Source organism: Procambarus clarkii, chromosome 45 (assembly GCF_040958095.1).
Source record: "Procambarus clarkii isolate CNS0578487 chromosome 45, FALCON_Pclarkii_2.0, whole genome shotgun sequence".
In the NCBI taxonomy this organism is placed as follows: domain Eukaryota; kingdom Metazoa; phylum Arthropoda; class Malacostraca; order Decapoda; family Cambaridae; genus Procambarus; species Procambarus clarkii.
This window is the reverse complement of record NC_091194.1, coordinates 5,408,919-5,424,731: the sequence shown is the minus strand read 5'-3', so window position 1 is coordinate 5,424,731 and position 15,813 is coordinate 5,408,919. Positions and strand designations below refer to the sequence as shown.

At 37.5% G+C, this 15,813-nt stretch overlaps 1 protein-coding gene across 4 annotated transcripts in view; it reads left to right on the top strand.

The window, feature by feature from the left end:
• Nucleotides 1–1,928: 1,928 nt before the first annotated feature.
• LOC123769831 (uncharacterized) overlaps nucleotides 1,929–15,813 on the top strand; it is a gene marked incomplete at its 5' end in the record, with an annotated part of 29,227 nt that continues 15,342 nt past the window's right edge. For all 4 annotated transcript variants that reach the window (XM_045761163.2, XM_045761162.2, XM_045761160.2 and 1 more), the window contains 8 exon segments: nucleotides 1,929–2,095; nucleotides 2,925–3,001; nucleotides 3,199–3,288; nucleotides 3,982–4,063; nucleotides 7,091–7,270; nucleotides 8,686–8,893; nucleotides 9,663–9,769; nucleotides 13,932–14,082. In XM_045761163.2, the coding sequence (XP_045617119.1) occupies nucleotides 1,929–2,095; nucleotides 2,925–3,001; nucleotides 3,199–3,288; nucleotides 3,982–4,063; nucleotides 7,091–7,270; nucleotides 8,686–8,893; nucleotides 9,663–9,769; nucleotides 13,932–14,082 (1,062 nt within the window).

Genomic DNA, 15,813 nt, shown 5'->3' with positions numbered 1-15,813 from the left:
AATGGTTGGGAGGCTGAGGAGACGGGTGAGAGGGGATTGTGGGGAGGACTGGGGGACAGGTAAGGTTGCTGTGGCTCAGCAACGCACATGCATTGCTGAGCCACAGCAATGCGTGGCTGGGTACTGCTAGTATATATATAAACCCACTCATATATACATATAAATATATAATAGGAGAAGTAAGAGCAGAATATATAGTACTGTACTCATATGACTTCACAGATAAAAGATAATGTTTTTATATATTTGTGAGGCTATGGGTCCTCACAAATCCATAAGTTATCACCCATTCAAACACCCACTCACACCAACCAACCCACCACTGAATCCCAACCACACTCACTGAACAAACTCTCACAAACCTACACTAACCTAAGAATACACTCAAATCCACCTTCCCACACACCTATTCAAACCCACCTGCTCACACACCTACTCAAACCCTATTCACACAAAATGCATGTACATTATTTTATATGAAAATATTCCTATAATGTACTAAATTGATATCTGGGAACAGCCCTATTTTCCCCTCTCGTTAATTAATATGCATACTATAAGGTATTTGTGTATAACATGTCATATATCAGGAACATAATTATAGTGTTCTATGAGGGTCTACTATATATATGGCGGTGTGTTAAGCAAAAGAACATGGAACATATGAACTCTAGATTTAATGGAACTGCAAAAATGCTTGTTGGCCCCTGTGAAGCAGCTCCTATAGACTCATGCGAGGCCGCTCCCATTTATATCCTCCCAAACTCATCCATATACTATATACCGATACACCTAATATATACTGTACTCGAAAGACACTAATTGATCCAATGTCTGTTACATTACCCAGTAATATGTGACATAAATCTGCAACCCTATTCTCAAATCAGGATTTTCCAAGATCTTTACTGAACTTAAATTTATTCTATTTATTCCATTGTTCCATGTTTTATTTTACTTTGATATATATATATATATATATATATATATAGTACTTTATTGATATCCTTTTGTTATACACTTTCATCATTTTGTTTTATCGATTTGTATACTACAATTATTTGTTTGATATTTACCCATTCTAGAATAAGTGTATAATAATAATAGTAATAATAATAATTTATTTGCAACACGATATAATAGGTTGGTGAGACTACATAAGCTTGGTATTTTTACATTCGTGCAAAGCCACTAACATGCATAGCATTTTGGCAGGCCCTTAACCCTTACACTGCTAAGCATAAGGGGCTGGGGAGCGAAAAATATTTGAATTATGTAGAAATTACTTAAAAATGTTAAACAAATCTCCAACTTATTGGCTTCAGCATCGTGAAACTTTCATCAAAATATTTCAGAAGTTGATTTTACACACATTTTTTAAAAAGAAGAACATTTGTTGATAAGGAGAACAGCTCCTATTAACTGAAACTGATGGATAATGTAGTAATAAAGAGATGCAAGCACCTGTCTGATGCACAAAGAAAAAGAAGAATACGGAAGTAGTAAGAAGTGTCAACAAAGTGGACATGAAGCATACTCTGTATTTACTTTCACTGAGTTGTATTAACATAATCTCATTATTTTTAATTTTCATAACAAAATAAAATGGAAAACAAAATATTAGTTGGCAACTTTCCCAGTGTAGCCAGTGTGTTTTTGCACTGCTGTCAGCAACTTTAGGGTTATCTAATTTTTATCAAATAAATCACTAAGTGTATCTAAAGAATACTTTTTATTATAGTAATACAAAAACAAAAATAAATTAAGTAAAAAGCCTTTAAGATTTTGGCCCTTAATCTCTACATAAGGGAGGATTCATGTACTTTGAGATTAATTTTGTCATTTTTATTGTTTTAGTTCACCATTTTAAAGGTTTTTGAATCCCTTATGGCACACAATACAATTCTAATTTTGTTTTATCCCCACAGCTCTTCGCGGGAGATGCGTAACATGGCAGAGAAGATGCGTAGAGACAAGCTGAACCACTATGTCAATGAGCTGGCCGGCATTGTCCCACTGGGCACTGGAGCCAACAAGCGTATTGACAAGACCTCTGTCCTTAGGCTCGCCGCTAACTATATACGCATGCACAAGAGTAGGTGCCCAGCATATATTCACTTATGTCTCTGTTAGCAGTGAATAGGTACACAGGAGTTAGACAATAGCTGTGGGGTTGCATACTTGGAGGGGGATCACTAGTTGGACCTTAGGGGGGAAACTTTGATACAAGTATACATATTTACACATAAGCTTCCTGTCCCTGACAAGGCAAATTATATATAAAAACTATATCAGTAAGAGAGAATGTCTGTTTGTCTATCTGTCCAAAGCAGGAGGCCAGACTTTGCAGGGGAAATGATCTGGGGTTCCGGATGGACATAGGCTGATTGGGGTTTGCCTAATTTCAAATTTTTAACTTAAGCCAACGCCGACCAGCCTATGTCTGTTCTGTTTCCAGATCATTCCCTTTGCATATACGGTATACTGTATGCATGTATGTGCTCAGTGTTGCACTTTCTCCAAAGCAGCTCTATGTCCTTCTGAAAATGTGGTCTCCATGCTTGGATAGAGTAAGCTAAATGGGGGCGCACCAGAAATTTCTACAGTTGAATCACTATCTTTTCCTTAAAGTCAAAGGTACACTTGATTATTCCAAGGGTTTGTTTAGCTTTTCTGACTGATGCTCCTACCTGATGTTTTCTTCATCAATCTAATGTAATGTTATTAATTTGGTAGTTGTGTTGTGGCCTCAACTACCAAATTATTGGTAGTATGGCCTCCTCCTCCTCTAGTAGCAATAAAAGTTAATGGTAGGCTTTACTTGTTTGTTTGATAAGAACTCTCAAATTCACATTTATTTTAGATGAAGAAATTGATCTTACTTTTATTGGATAAAAAGCTTAATAACATATTTTTACTCATAGTACTGAAGGAGGATGATGGTGACTCCGGAAGACTGCCAGCCAGCCTTGGTGCCAATGTCACCCGCAGCCTTGCAGAAGTAAGTCCTTCCTCACTTTACCAAACCCTGCACACACATTAACTTTTACATAACTGCAATCTTGTTAACCATTACACTGCTCCAGTCTTCTTAACCCTTACACTGCTCCAGTCTTCTTAATCATTACAAGAGTCATAAGGTTTACTGTACACCCATTTTTGGTTGGACTAAATACTGTATGGTTATCATATTTACAGGCTGTGGGGGGGTTCCTGCTAGTGGTTACATCTACAGGCAAAGTGGTTTACGTTACTGAAGCAGTTGATCAGTTCTTTGGCCACAGTCAGGTAAAGTTGATTCTTGAAGATTTTCTTTCTGTGTTGCTTTTTTTTGTACATGGTTGTACATGTTATCTATTATCAAAGTCTGTCATTTCTTGAATTCACACTTCACCCTCCTAAATATTTTGTTATTCAATTTAACATCGAAACACAAACTTTCAAACTACTGCTCAATTTTTTCTTGGTCATTTTACTTATTCCATTTTACTACATTTTACTTATTCCATCTATTTGTATACAATATTTTTGGGAACCAATTTCCTCCATTTTTTCTCCTTTCATTCCCTGCTGTAATGCTTTGGTTGAATGTCCCTTATGTTCCATTTCACTGGCGCTCTGATTCCTAATACTTGGTGGAATTATTTTTTTGTATTTTGTATTTAAAAAAGCGTATTGTAATGTCCTTAATTTATTGTATTTTGTGAACCTGTATTGTGATGTATTTTCAGGCATAAAATTGTTATTTTGTGGGTGTGGGAGGATCACCTGAGAATCCAAACAAATTTATTTAAATTTAACTGAACGGTTTGTAAATTGGCATTGGTATATGGTATAGGTATTTTTAAGTAAAATATTTGTGTTTATATCAATAAACAACATTCTTAAAATAATATATGCATTTTGGCAAGGATAAGTCTTTGTCTTGTAGAACTTTGGAAAGATTTTGTTTTACTGTACTGTATCGTTACATTTCCGCAGGTTGACTTATTGGGACACAGCATCTACAACGTCATTCATCCCGATGACCACGATATCTTCCAGCAGCAGCTCACCCCAAAAGGTAATCTACATATTAAAATTACTTCTATTGGTTCTCATGCACCAGTATTAATAATAGCTTTATTTATAATTTTGTTTATAATGACACTTTATATGTACAATACACGTATGCACAGTAAGCACTGAGTATCTGTCAAATATTGAAACTATGTACTGTATTAGTACTGTAATATATATATGGCCATGCACAATGAAATCATAAGAACCTAATAAATCTATGAAAAAAATATTGAGGCTGCATGATGGAATTAAACCCCTGACCCTGAACTCCTTAGGCACATGCACTACTGACTAAACCATGATAAACTGCAAGTAAACTAAACTGCACCATGATAAACTTACAAGTATCTCAACCAGAAGGCTAACTGTAGGTAGTAACTAAGTGATTGTAACCTATCTACCGCTGTCCACTGGGTAGGGGTGGTGTACAGGACAAACATATCAATTGTGACCCCTAGCTCTCCACATGTCAGTTGCTTAACTTAGAAAGAAATTGTACTTGTGGTCGATCTCGAGCCCCCATTGATGATGTGATGATGTGTATTGAATTTTGTAACTAGCTCATCAAGATTGTAACTTGCTTAGCTAAATGAATTGTGGGGTTCAGCCCCTGAGCCCATTATGTGCCTCTGTAACCCTTTCCACTACCACCCACGCAATGGGTATGGGGTGCATAGTAAAAGAATTAAGCTCAACCAGAAGTACTGGTACTTTTTGAGGCATTCAGGGATGAATTCACAATTCCATCTTACAGCTTCAATGTTTATTCATATACTGTATACTCTCTATAATAATAATAATAATAATAATAATAGTAATTCAGTGTGTCAAGGGACAGGCAGCCAGTGTATATAAAGTATGCATGTTAGGCTTATATCAAGGTCCCCCCAAGGTCGAGTTATTGACCCTCCCCAGGATGCAACCTCACAACAGGCTGAACAGAGGTATTAGGTGATAGGAAATGCACCCAACTGTTTCTGTCCTCTCCAGGATGAGAACCAGGAGTTCTCGATTTTGAGTTGAGAATGAACCCAACTGTACTACATACTGGGACCCTAGTGAAATAAAGTCAACTCTCATACTAGGAACAGTTGAGGGCCACAGGGCTAACAACACTGCAAATCAAACATAACAACACTGATCTTATTGTGACCTCTAAAATACTGAACAAGTTAGAGGATATTAATCTAAACGTCTTTAAGGTCAGTTGTAACACAGACAAGGAGCAACAGATTCAAGCTCAACAAGCCACAATCTAGGACCGAAAACAGGAGATGCTTTTTCATCCATAGGGTTATAAACCCATGCAACCATCTACCTGCTGAAGCCATAAATGCCAAGAGATTACTGTAATTGAAAATCCAGTTGGTAAAGATTTTCAGAAACAATGAGGGACTTTTAATAAGCTGTCCCTGTTGAGGCCACTAGAAAGATAGTGGGCCCCCTCAGGTAAATTCAGGTAAATATACTGACAATTTATGGGTTTATTCAGTGAAATATAGCATGATTTTATCAGTAACAAATATATAATAAAAATTAGAATATTAATGATAGGTTTACATACTGAAATAAGTTTTAGGATATTACTTAACATTGAAGATGTAAATATAAAAAATATATATACTTTAGTATGATTTTTATCGTATTGCATTGAACTTTCTCTAAAGCAGTTATGTTCTTTTGAATGTGAGGTGTCCATGGTTGGATACAGTAGTCCAGATGGGGTACACCAGAGAAGTGTATAACTGAATAATCAGTTTCTTTTCCTTTAAGGCAAAAGTTCATTTGAATACGCTTAACACTTTGGTAGAATTTTCATGTGACAGCTCCTACTTGCTGAGTAACTTTCAATAAATTTGGTGTTGCTCAGACCTCAGGGAGAGGTGGGCTCTTAACTGCAACTCTTCAATCTTCTGCCAACAAATGCTATATAAGAAATGCTGCTGTACAACAGCAGGAGCTTTCAAGCAAGGCTGTGATGGCTATGTGGAATTTTGTGCTTCAAAAACAATCGGCATCACAGACCAGGTAATAGCTAAGAAAGAAAGTTGACTGTGAGAGAAAGAACTCAAAATGATAAAAAATAAACCTCCATGTTTGGCAATTTGTGCCTATTTCTGGGGACTGGCCTGGTATTTTTCTCATGCTTGGGTAAGTCACCCTTATTTTATTGTTTTTACCTTTGAGAGTTTGCTTCAGGATCAACCGACAGGGCCATGCTCAGAAATAATGTAATAAGAGAATTGAAACTTTCCATTGGGAGTGGGTGCTAAATTGCTTACATTCCTACCCATTTGGTCCTGGCTTTGACAAGCATACATGTGTCTTAGGTCTTAAGCAGACGATGAGTCACACTAACGTGGCTGAAGAAATGATGACCAAACCACACACCAGAGGATGAAGAAACGACGATGTTTCAGTCCATCCTGGACCGTTATCAAGTCAATTGTGATAATTGACATTATTATCACAATTAACTTGATAATGGTCCGGATGGACCGACACGTCATAATCTCTTCATTCTCTTAGGCCTTAACCCTTGGACTGCTCAGCTATTTAAAAGTACAACCTCATAGTGCACCTGACAAAAAATAATTGACAAATCAAGTGGTAAATAATCACAATTTGATCTGTATATATAGGAGGGTATTGCAGGTAGTGATTAAAGCAGTGTAAGGATTAAGTTGGGTAGATGGTTTCCCGACCCTGTAGTATAACTTGGCGGCAGATGAGAGTTTTTATCTGTTTTTGGTGTCATAGTCAGCAGTATTTGGTGCCATAGTGATACATGGTGTGATTGAGCTCTGCTCTCCAGTGTCTCCCTGTCCCAAGACTATATAAAAAAAAAGACCTTTGAAAGTTATGTATTGTGGCGAGGCTCAAAGTTGATGAGGATCTGGTGTCTAAGCAGTGTCCTGGAGATTGGCTTGGATGCAACCAGTGGCCTGCTCAAAGAATTTATTTTGTGGTTCATAATCTTAAAATTAATAATTAACTTCAAATTTTTAATTAAAATTAAACTTTTCAGAAAACAACCGACGGTCCTTTTTTTGCCGTATGATGGAGAAAGCCTTGTCACGTAATGATCCTGGGCGCTATGAGATTATCCACGTGGTTGGTCAGGTACGACCCTTACCCCAAAGTGCAACCACCACCTCCTTACCTTGTGTATTGGCACCATCACCTAATGGAACAAATACATCTAGTGGTAAGTTAAAATTTAAATTAAATTTGTTTATTTAAAATTAAAATTTAAATTAAATTTTCCGCATTTGTGGATAAATATGGTAGTTTGTATCTTTGTTAAAGTTTTGTTCAAATTTTGTATAAAATTACGTAACAGATGTGTTCAGATGTGTTTGATTGTTCAGAAGTTCTTTTTACCAGTTACTGTGCAGATGCAATACTCAAAATAAATCACAAATTGAATATTAAAAGAAAATAGTTCTCTCTCTTAAGTTTAATTAATTCTAGCATAGACGAAATCCGCCTCATCACGGATGCATGACAACATTCGTCTATAGACTAGTATTATGGGTCCTGACGGCTGAGTGGACAGCCCTCGGGATTCATAGTCTTAAGGTTCCGGGTTCAATCCCCGGCAAAGGTGTAAACAAATGGCCAGAGTTCCTTTCACCCTAGTGCTTCTGTTCGTAGTAAATAGGTACCTGGAAGTTAGACAGGTGCTACAGGCTGCTTCCTAGGGATGTGTAACAAAAAAATGGCCTTGTCGAGGACTGGGCCGCTGGGACGCTAAGCCCCGATATCATCTCAAGATAACAAGATTACTCAGGAATTAATGAACTTGTTGTGAGGGTTGCATTCTAGGGAGAGCCATTAGTTTGATCTTGGGGAAATTCGATATAAGCCTAATGTCTACAGGAGACAGGCTCCCTGTCCCCTGACTGAATGAATTGTATACATCAATCATGTCACCCCTACCTCTGCCTTTCTAGAGAATATAAATTAAGCTTTTTCAATCTCAGATTAATTCAGGTAAATTCAAGTAAATATTAAAATGATTTGATTTCTTTTAAACAAAAGCCTGTAAGCAGTTCCCTATATATCGCTCAAACCACACACTAGAAAGTGAAGTCACACAATCGACTTGAGAATGTTCCAGGACGGACTGAAATGTCGTCGTCCCTTCACTTTCTAGTGTGTGGTTTGGTCAACATATTTTAGCCACGTTATTGTGACTCCTCATCTGCAGTCCCCTATATAATTTAAGTTGCCATATATATAAGGCAACAATTTGTATTTCATTTTCAAAACTTAGAAGTATATCCAGTATCATTTACGTTATTAAGGATTTGGCATATGGGTCCTGTAGGACAATGGTCTACATTCTCGATTTACAAGTGAGGATCCCAGACTCGATTCCCAGGTGGGATAGAAATATTTTGGCTTGTATCCTTTCACCTAATGCCTCTGTTCACCTAGTAGTAAATAGATACTCAGGAGTTAGGCACCTGCTGTGGGTTGTACCCTGGGAAGGGGCCCGTAGTTTGATCCGGGGAAAAAGGGGAAACCCTCTCAATCCAAACCTGAAAGCAGGCATCTTGTCCCCATCAATAAGACTTATACGATGATTTAAAGGCTTTATGTTCATTTAATTTGCAGATCATGAAGATGATTATGAATCTGATGTTGATGGAGACAGCCAGTCAGCAAACGTCCCCACGAGTAGAATTGGAACACACATGCTGGTTAGTTTTGTACGAGTGGTAAAGGATCGGCCAATCACAGAGCTTTCACTTGTGGAATCTACACAGGATGAATACATTACTCGGCATGGAATGGACGGAAAAATATTATACACGGATCACAGGTGTGTATCATTCTTATAATTGTTGAATTATAAGGGAATATGTATATTCCCGGGAATATGGTAGTAAATAAGAAATAAAGGTTAATTAATGCTAGTACAGTACTTATAATTAAGTACAGTTCAGGTAAATTACCTAAGGTAACAGTAGCCTGTTACTGGCAATTCCTGTTGCATTGTCTGGTTGGCATTTTGTACTGAACATATATATATGTGCATCAGATCTAAACAGATCATAATTTTAAAATTTGTACCTCCTGGATGTTGAGTGTCTATGATTTCTCTTCTCTTGGACCTGAAAGTGTGGAGTAATATAGTTTTGACAATTGAGTTAGAGGTATCTAGGTGTATTGCCACTTCCTCTTTATTACATATTAATTTAGCTACTAAGTCTATGACAGCTGAGTGGACAGCGCTCTAGATTCGTAGTCCTAAGGTTCCGGACAAGGTTCCGGATGCCATTTGACAAGAAAGCTTGTCTAATGGCTTCCTGGCTTCCTCTCCTCATTGAGGCAACTAGTGTAAGTGGGCCTCAAATAAATTCAGGTAAAACATGACATCCCTAAGGATTTGGAGTTTTTAGGCCTAGTGGGTTAAATATTTGGGAAAGTTTCTGTTTCTGGCCCCCCAGCCTTTAAATCACATTAGAAATACATTTGCATTGAATAAGAATATTCAGAATTTCTTAGTTTATACAACATTGATGAAAGGTTTTATACTTCCATTTTATTGTTTGTTTTCTGATTAATTGTTTGTCATGTTTTGCTTTCAGGATATCTTTTGTAACCGGCCTGATGCCATCCGAGGTGATGGGAACATCAGCGTTCAACTACATGCACCCTGATGATATGGTGTGGTCCATAGTTGCACAGAAGCTAAGTATGTTTCATTTTAACCAAGTTGTAGTAAGCTCTAAGCTGAATAATTATGTGCACTGAATAAATCACGATAATGTAACTAATAACCAATAACTCGCCCCACTGAGAGGCCTGTGATACAAATACACACTATTTCTGCACTGACAGACTTCTGCTTCATTCTGGAAACATTCATGTTTCCCCCAGTGATAATGTGGGAGGGAAATGTTCCATTAATACTGGACCTAATATTTACCAGGAATGAGGAAGAGATCTTTGATATACATTACCTGCATCTGTAGTTGGATACAATAATCCAAGTTGGAGCGCACCAGAGATTTGTACAGATTTATTCAATTTATATAAAATGACATATAAGTAGAGTCACAGACTTAGATGACTGTATTTCCCTCCAAAATGTCCTAGACAAAATAAATTTATAAAGCAACATGCAGTATATGGAATTCAACATAAATAAATGTCACGTAGTGGAATGCAGAATAGAGGAGAACAACCCACACTTAGTCTACAAATTATGTGAAAGATATTAAAAACTTGTGACAAGGAGAGAGATGTAAGAGTAGTTCTGGCTAGTAAGCTGTTACCAGAAGACCTCGTAAAGAGTGTTATTAGAGGAGACTGTGCTGCTCTGGCAAATTTCAGAACTGCATTTAAATATTTGGACAGAAATTATAAAGAAACTGTTCACACACAATTTGAGAGACCAAAATTGGAATATGCACGAGTGGTTTGGTTCCCATATCTGAAGAAGCACAAATAAATTAGAAAGGGTGAAAAGACATGCTACAAAATTGCTTGTGGAATTTAAGAACATGAGCTACGAGGAGAGACTGGAGGTGTTTAAGCATGCCAAGACTATTAGATACAAGGAAAAGAGGTAATATGATAACCATGTATAAAATAGTATCAGGAATCAACAAAATAGACATGGAGGATTTTACAACACTGTTCTTGAAGATGAAACTTGTAACTTCAAGAAAATGATATCATAGAATCAGGCTAAGGAAACAAAGATGCCAAAAAAATATTAGAAACTTATCTTTTGTATATACTGTAGAGTGGTGGACGGCTGGAACACGTTAAATGAGAAGGCAGTAGATGTCAGAACCGTCAGTAATTTTAGAGCATCATATGACAAACAGCACTGGGTAGATGGGACACCACGAGCATAACTCTCATCCTGTAACTACACTTATATGCACATGCACACACACACACACACTATAATATACAACTTAAATAAAGCAATCTTGATATATAAATATACAAAGATTAAAATAAATAAAAATGAAAGCTACGCATAACATAGCAGACATTAACCACTGTGCTGCACCAACTGAGAAAACTCGGTCGGTGGGAAACTGCGCCAACCGAGAAAACTCTTTTTGAATATTTTGTACCCATTCAAAATACGTTCGTAGCAGGTTGTGTACAGAATGGACTCTTGGGACCTCCAGTGAGAGGCAGCCATCTTGGAAAAAATGCCCAGGCTGCCCAGCTGGCTTAGTACTGAGTGAGCAACCATGGGTGGCTCACGGACCTCTGTCTCCCAAACACCTGTCTGATGTGGTGTTGAAAGATTGCTCTCTGTCTGTGAAATTCAGATCTTATTGTTTGAATAACATAAGGGTCATGATATTGATGAAGGTAGGCGCAATAAGGACCTAACACAAAGGTCGGATGCAAGTGATACAGTACCGATGAGGACGATACATCGAGCATATCCAGTTGTAGCTTTGAGCACCACTCTTGTCCACCCATGCCATCTCCAATTTTTATAGATGATACATAGATGAATCGTTTTCTGGGTTCAGTGATGAGGCATCTGATTCAAGTAGCATAGATGAACAGTGTTAGCGGCTGCCATGGTGGTGTTTTCCATAGATATTTTCAAGAATAGCTGAATCTCTTCCAGAATGGCTGATTTGCTTCCTGATTGACTGAATCTCTTCCAGAATGACTGAATCTCTTCCAGTGAGGGACTGTACAAAGTGATCTTTTGAAGACTACCTTACAAATTGATCTTTTCCTATAATCTTTTCAAGACTACCTTACACTTTACAAGCTTGGCTACATACCACCTACAGGTACTAAAGCCAAGGGTGTACGTGAGTGTGTTATTTGCAAGCACACAGAACGAAGAAACAGGAAGTGAAAATCTATCTGTACCTGGCGCAACGAGAGCAAAGTCGCGCTGTGTACCATGGACTGTTTTGTTGTTTATCACTCACTTCCGAAGTACTGAGTGTGTAATACAGTGTGTTACTGTGTAAATAGTGTGTGAAACTGTACATATTGTAATTTTAGTGAATTTTGAACAAGTAATATTGCAACAATAAACATTTATTGTGGACACATTACTGACACATGTATCACAGTTCCATGGAACATTATGAGTGTTCTACTGTATACATATTGTAAAGTACACAAATATTCATCATATACGATAAAAATGAAATAAAACCGCATTGCAAATATATATAACAAATAATTGAAAATACATTTGTGGCAACTTGCGGTGCTTGAATGGCACACGTGACTGCCTCTGGAGCTTAACGCACGGGCGATCAGCCTGTGACGCCCTCTTCTCCACATCCCCACACCCAAAGTATGTGGAACTTTTTAGTTTTTTTTTTTTTTTTTTACATGTACATGTTCAGGGAAGGGAATTTATCATTTTACAAAGATCAACAAAATTTTTGCGAACACTTGATTTTATGCACACGGGGAATGTCACAATAAACTCGGTGCATCACAGTGGTTAAAGGAGCAAGACCTGAGCAATACTCGATAGCTGATCTAGTTATATTATATACAAGTTTTACCTGACACAGGAAGACATTTAGTTCCAGTTGAAATCTCAATCAAGAATGTACAATAGTAGACACGCACACAAGGGAATGTTCATGGAACTTTTGTAATTACCTAAGTGTTACCTAAGTGTAATTACCTAAGTGTAGTTACAGGATGAGAGCTACGCTCGTGGTGTCCTGTCTTCCCAGCACTCTTTGTCATATAATGCTTTGAAACTACTGACAGTCTTGGCCTCCACCACCTTCACCTTCACCTCCACCACCACTACTCTTCTGTGTAGAGATGTACTGTACGGAGGTACCATTATCAGTCAAAATATTGATATCAGTACACTTCTACTACTGTGTATTTGCCTACAAACTATATTTGTCAAGAACTTAGGGTAAATATAACAAAATTGTTTATGTGACTTAAGAAAATACAATGTACCGGTAAGTGTTATTACATGAGACAAGGTAACAAATTAGCTCTGCTTTCTAAACTACAGTATAGATTTTAATTCAGCATTTTGATAAAATTACTTTTGCATGGGTGCTGTGGTGCGGTGCTCTCTACAGTCAGGTCATAGGTAAAAGTGTCTGGTTTAATTCCTGCAAAAATGACAGAAGCATTTGGGGCCCCATTTCCTTTTGCAGTGTTTACCTTACATCTAATGCCTCTGTTTACCTAACAGTAAAAAAGACACCCAAGAGTTAGGCAACTGTTGTGGGTTTTTTTCCTGGGTAAGGTCAGTAGTTGACCTAGGAAGACCTTAACAAACCTAACAGGTTTTGGCTATGGGAAGCCAAAAAGGCACTGAGAGAAAAGGCATTGATATACTGTATTGACAAAAAGGTCTACAAAACATCATTCTGAAAATTAGAGCACCAAACAAAAGGTACAAGGTACAATATTGTGCTAACATGGATGACATATTTCCTTTCCAAGATTGATGAGGGACTCTTGTAGGGTATAGTGTCTGGATTGAGAAAGATAACAATTGGGGTTCATCAAGCTTTGTATTGGCACCGATCATGCTCATAGTGTGTACGAATTACGTATTTGCAGATGATGCTGAACTATTGAAAGCTGCTATACTGTATATGGGGTCCAAGTGACTACATGTAACAAGTAGTTTAGAAAGACCTAAATATGATAAGTAAATGATCCACAAATTACAAAAATTGCATGCCTGAGAGAGTTCAAAGCTAAATGTCTATGTTCACAGATGATGCATTAGTATTGGTAACTGCTATACATACTGTATATGTGTCCAAAGTGACTTAAGTACAGTAAGTAAATGAAGCACTAGCAGTAAACCTGAATGCAGGTAATACAGTTTATCAGTATATATTAATATTTCTTTACAGTGTTTACCAGTACGCAAGGACAAGGGATTGTGTCCTATAGGCTTAAGTGTCGGGATGGAAGTCATGTAACGCTCAGATCAAGAGGGTACCTTGAAGTGAACAAGCAAACTGGCCAGGTCGAGTCATTTGTTTGCATCAATACTGTCCTGAAGTAAGTGTCAGTCAGTATACGTTATGAGAAAATGTTATGGCAGTGGGTGGGATTGAACTCACTCGCATCCCTCTAACTCCCCAGAAACATGCTTTGCTGTATACTGTTCACATTGTGTATGCTGTTTAAATACTACTCAGTAGTAATGTCTCTAATACTGCCTACATTAACAATTGGCTTTGTTCTCAACTCACAACCGGAGATCCCAGATTTGATTCCCAGGTGGGACAGAAATGGTTGGCCACAAATTCTTACACCTAATTCCTTTGTTCACCTAGCAGTAAATTGGTACCTGGGAACTAGGCAACTATTGGTGGGTTGCGTTCTGGGAATGGTCAGTAATTCACCCTTACCTAGGGTGATAGGAACCTAGATACAAGGCTAAAGTATGTATGTATGGCTATATATATGTATGTATAATATATATGTATGTATAATATATATGTATGTATAATATAAAATGTGTGTTTCATTGAATATGACTGCATATTCTGTATTGATTATTTTCTTGTTTAGGGGTTCTATCCCTCTGACTAGTGCCTTTGCATCCTGGTTTAATTGGAAGAGGAGTTCTCCAAAAGTCATCTTGGTTCGAGGTGATGAAAAAGAAATAAATAACTGTAGAAGGTATTATACTTACTATAAAATTACTCTGCGTTTTGAACCTACATGGTTCGTTCTCAAGTGATAGGAAAGTACAGGGCATATTGGATTTATACCATTAGGGAGGTCAGGTGTTGACAATTAGATCAATACAAATGGGTCAAGAATAAAGCATAAAGGGGAGAAAAATAAGGTGTTAAAGTTTGAAGGAAAAGGAAAAAATAGGGTCCGATTCACATACAAAGATTAATCAGGTGTAGTGGGCATAGCATGTTGAGCAGTGCTCCTATGTTAGCATCTTCATGTTCCGCTCTTATTCTTACTCTTATGGTGGGTAGAGTGAATAGTTCCGTAATTTGGGTATTTATGGTAGGTTGTTCTATTTTTATATGAATTGCTTCAAGATTTTGTAATCTTCTTACATCTTGTGTTTTGTCTATTATGCAAGTGTTTTTACTCAACATTTCTCTTGTTAGGGTGATGTTATGGGCTTGTCTCATGGGATTTTTTGGGGCACCTGATTGAAGATGACAGGTCAAACACCACGTCAGCTTGGTCGACGTCATACCTATGTACTTAGATTGAAGGCTACATCCTTCATGGTGGCAGGTGTACATATATACCACATTTGACTGCTGTAAAGGGTTCTCCATCGGCTTCAGGCTGTTTTTAATAAGGAGGTCGGTAGTCTTCTTTGTTTTATAGAATATGATTAGGTCTATGTTTTGGTTAGGAGTTATGCTTTGTACTCCTTTATGGATTATTTCTTTCAGTATTCGTTTTTCTTTTTTATGTTCACTGTGCATGGTTGATTTGTAATATAATTTTATTGGAGGTGTTATGGTTTCTGTTCTTGGTTCAGGATTGTAACATCGGTCCAGGTGTCAGTCTTATAGTAGTGTTTATTTCTGTGTTGCTATATCCATTGTTCACCAACATCTGAGTTGTTCTTTCAAACTCCCTACTCACGTTGCTCCATTCAGAACAGTGGCTAAGGGCTCGACGAATATAAGAGTTGAGAACACTGGCGTTGTATCTTAGAGGGCACTCACTCCTGCCATTTAGGCATAATCCTATGTTTGTAGTCTTAGTATATATGCTGGTGGTTAGAGAGGCTCCTGTTATTTT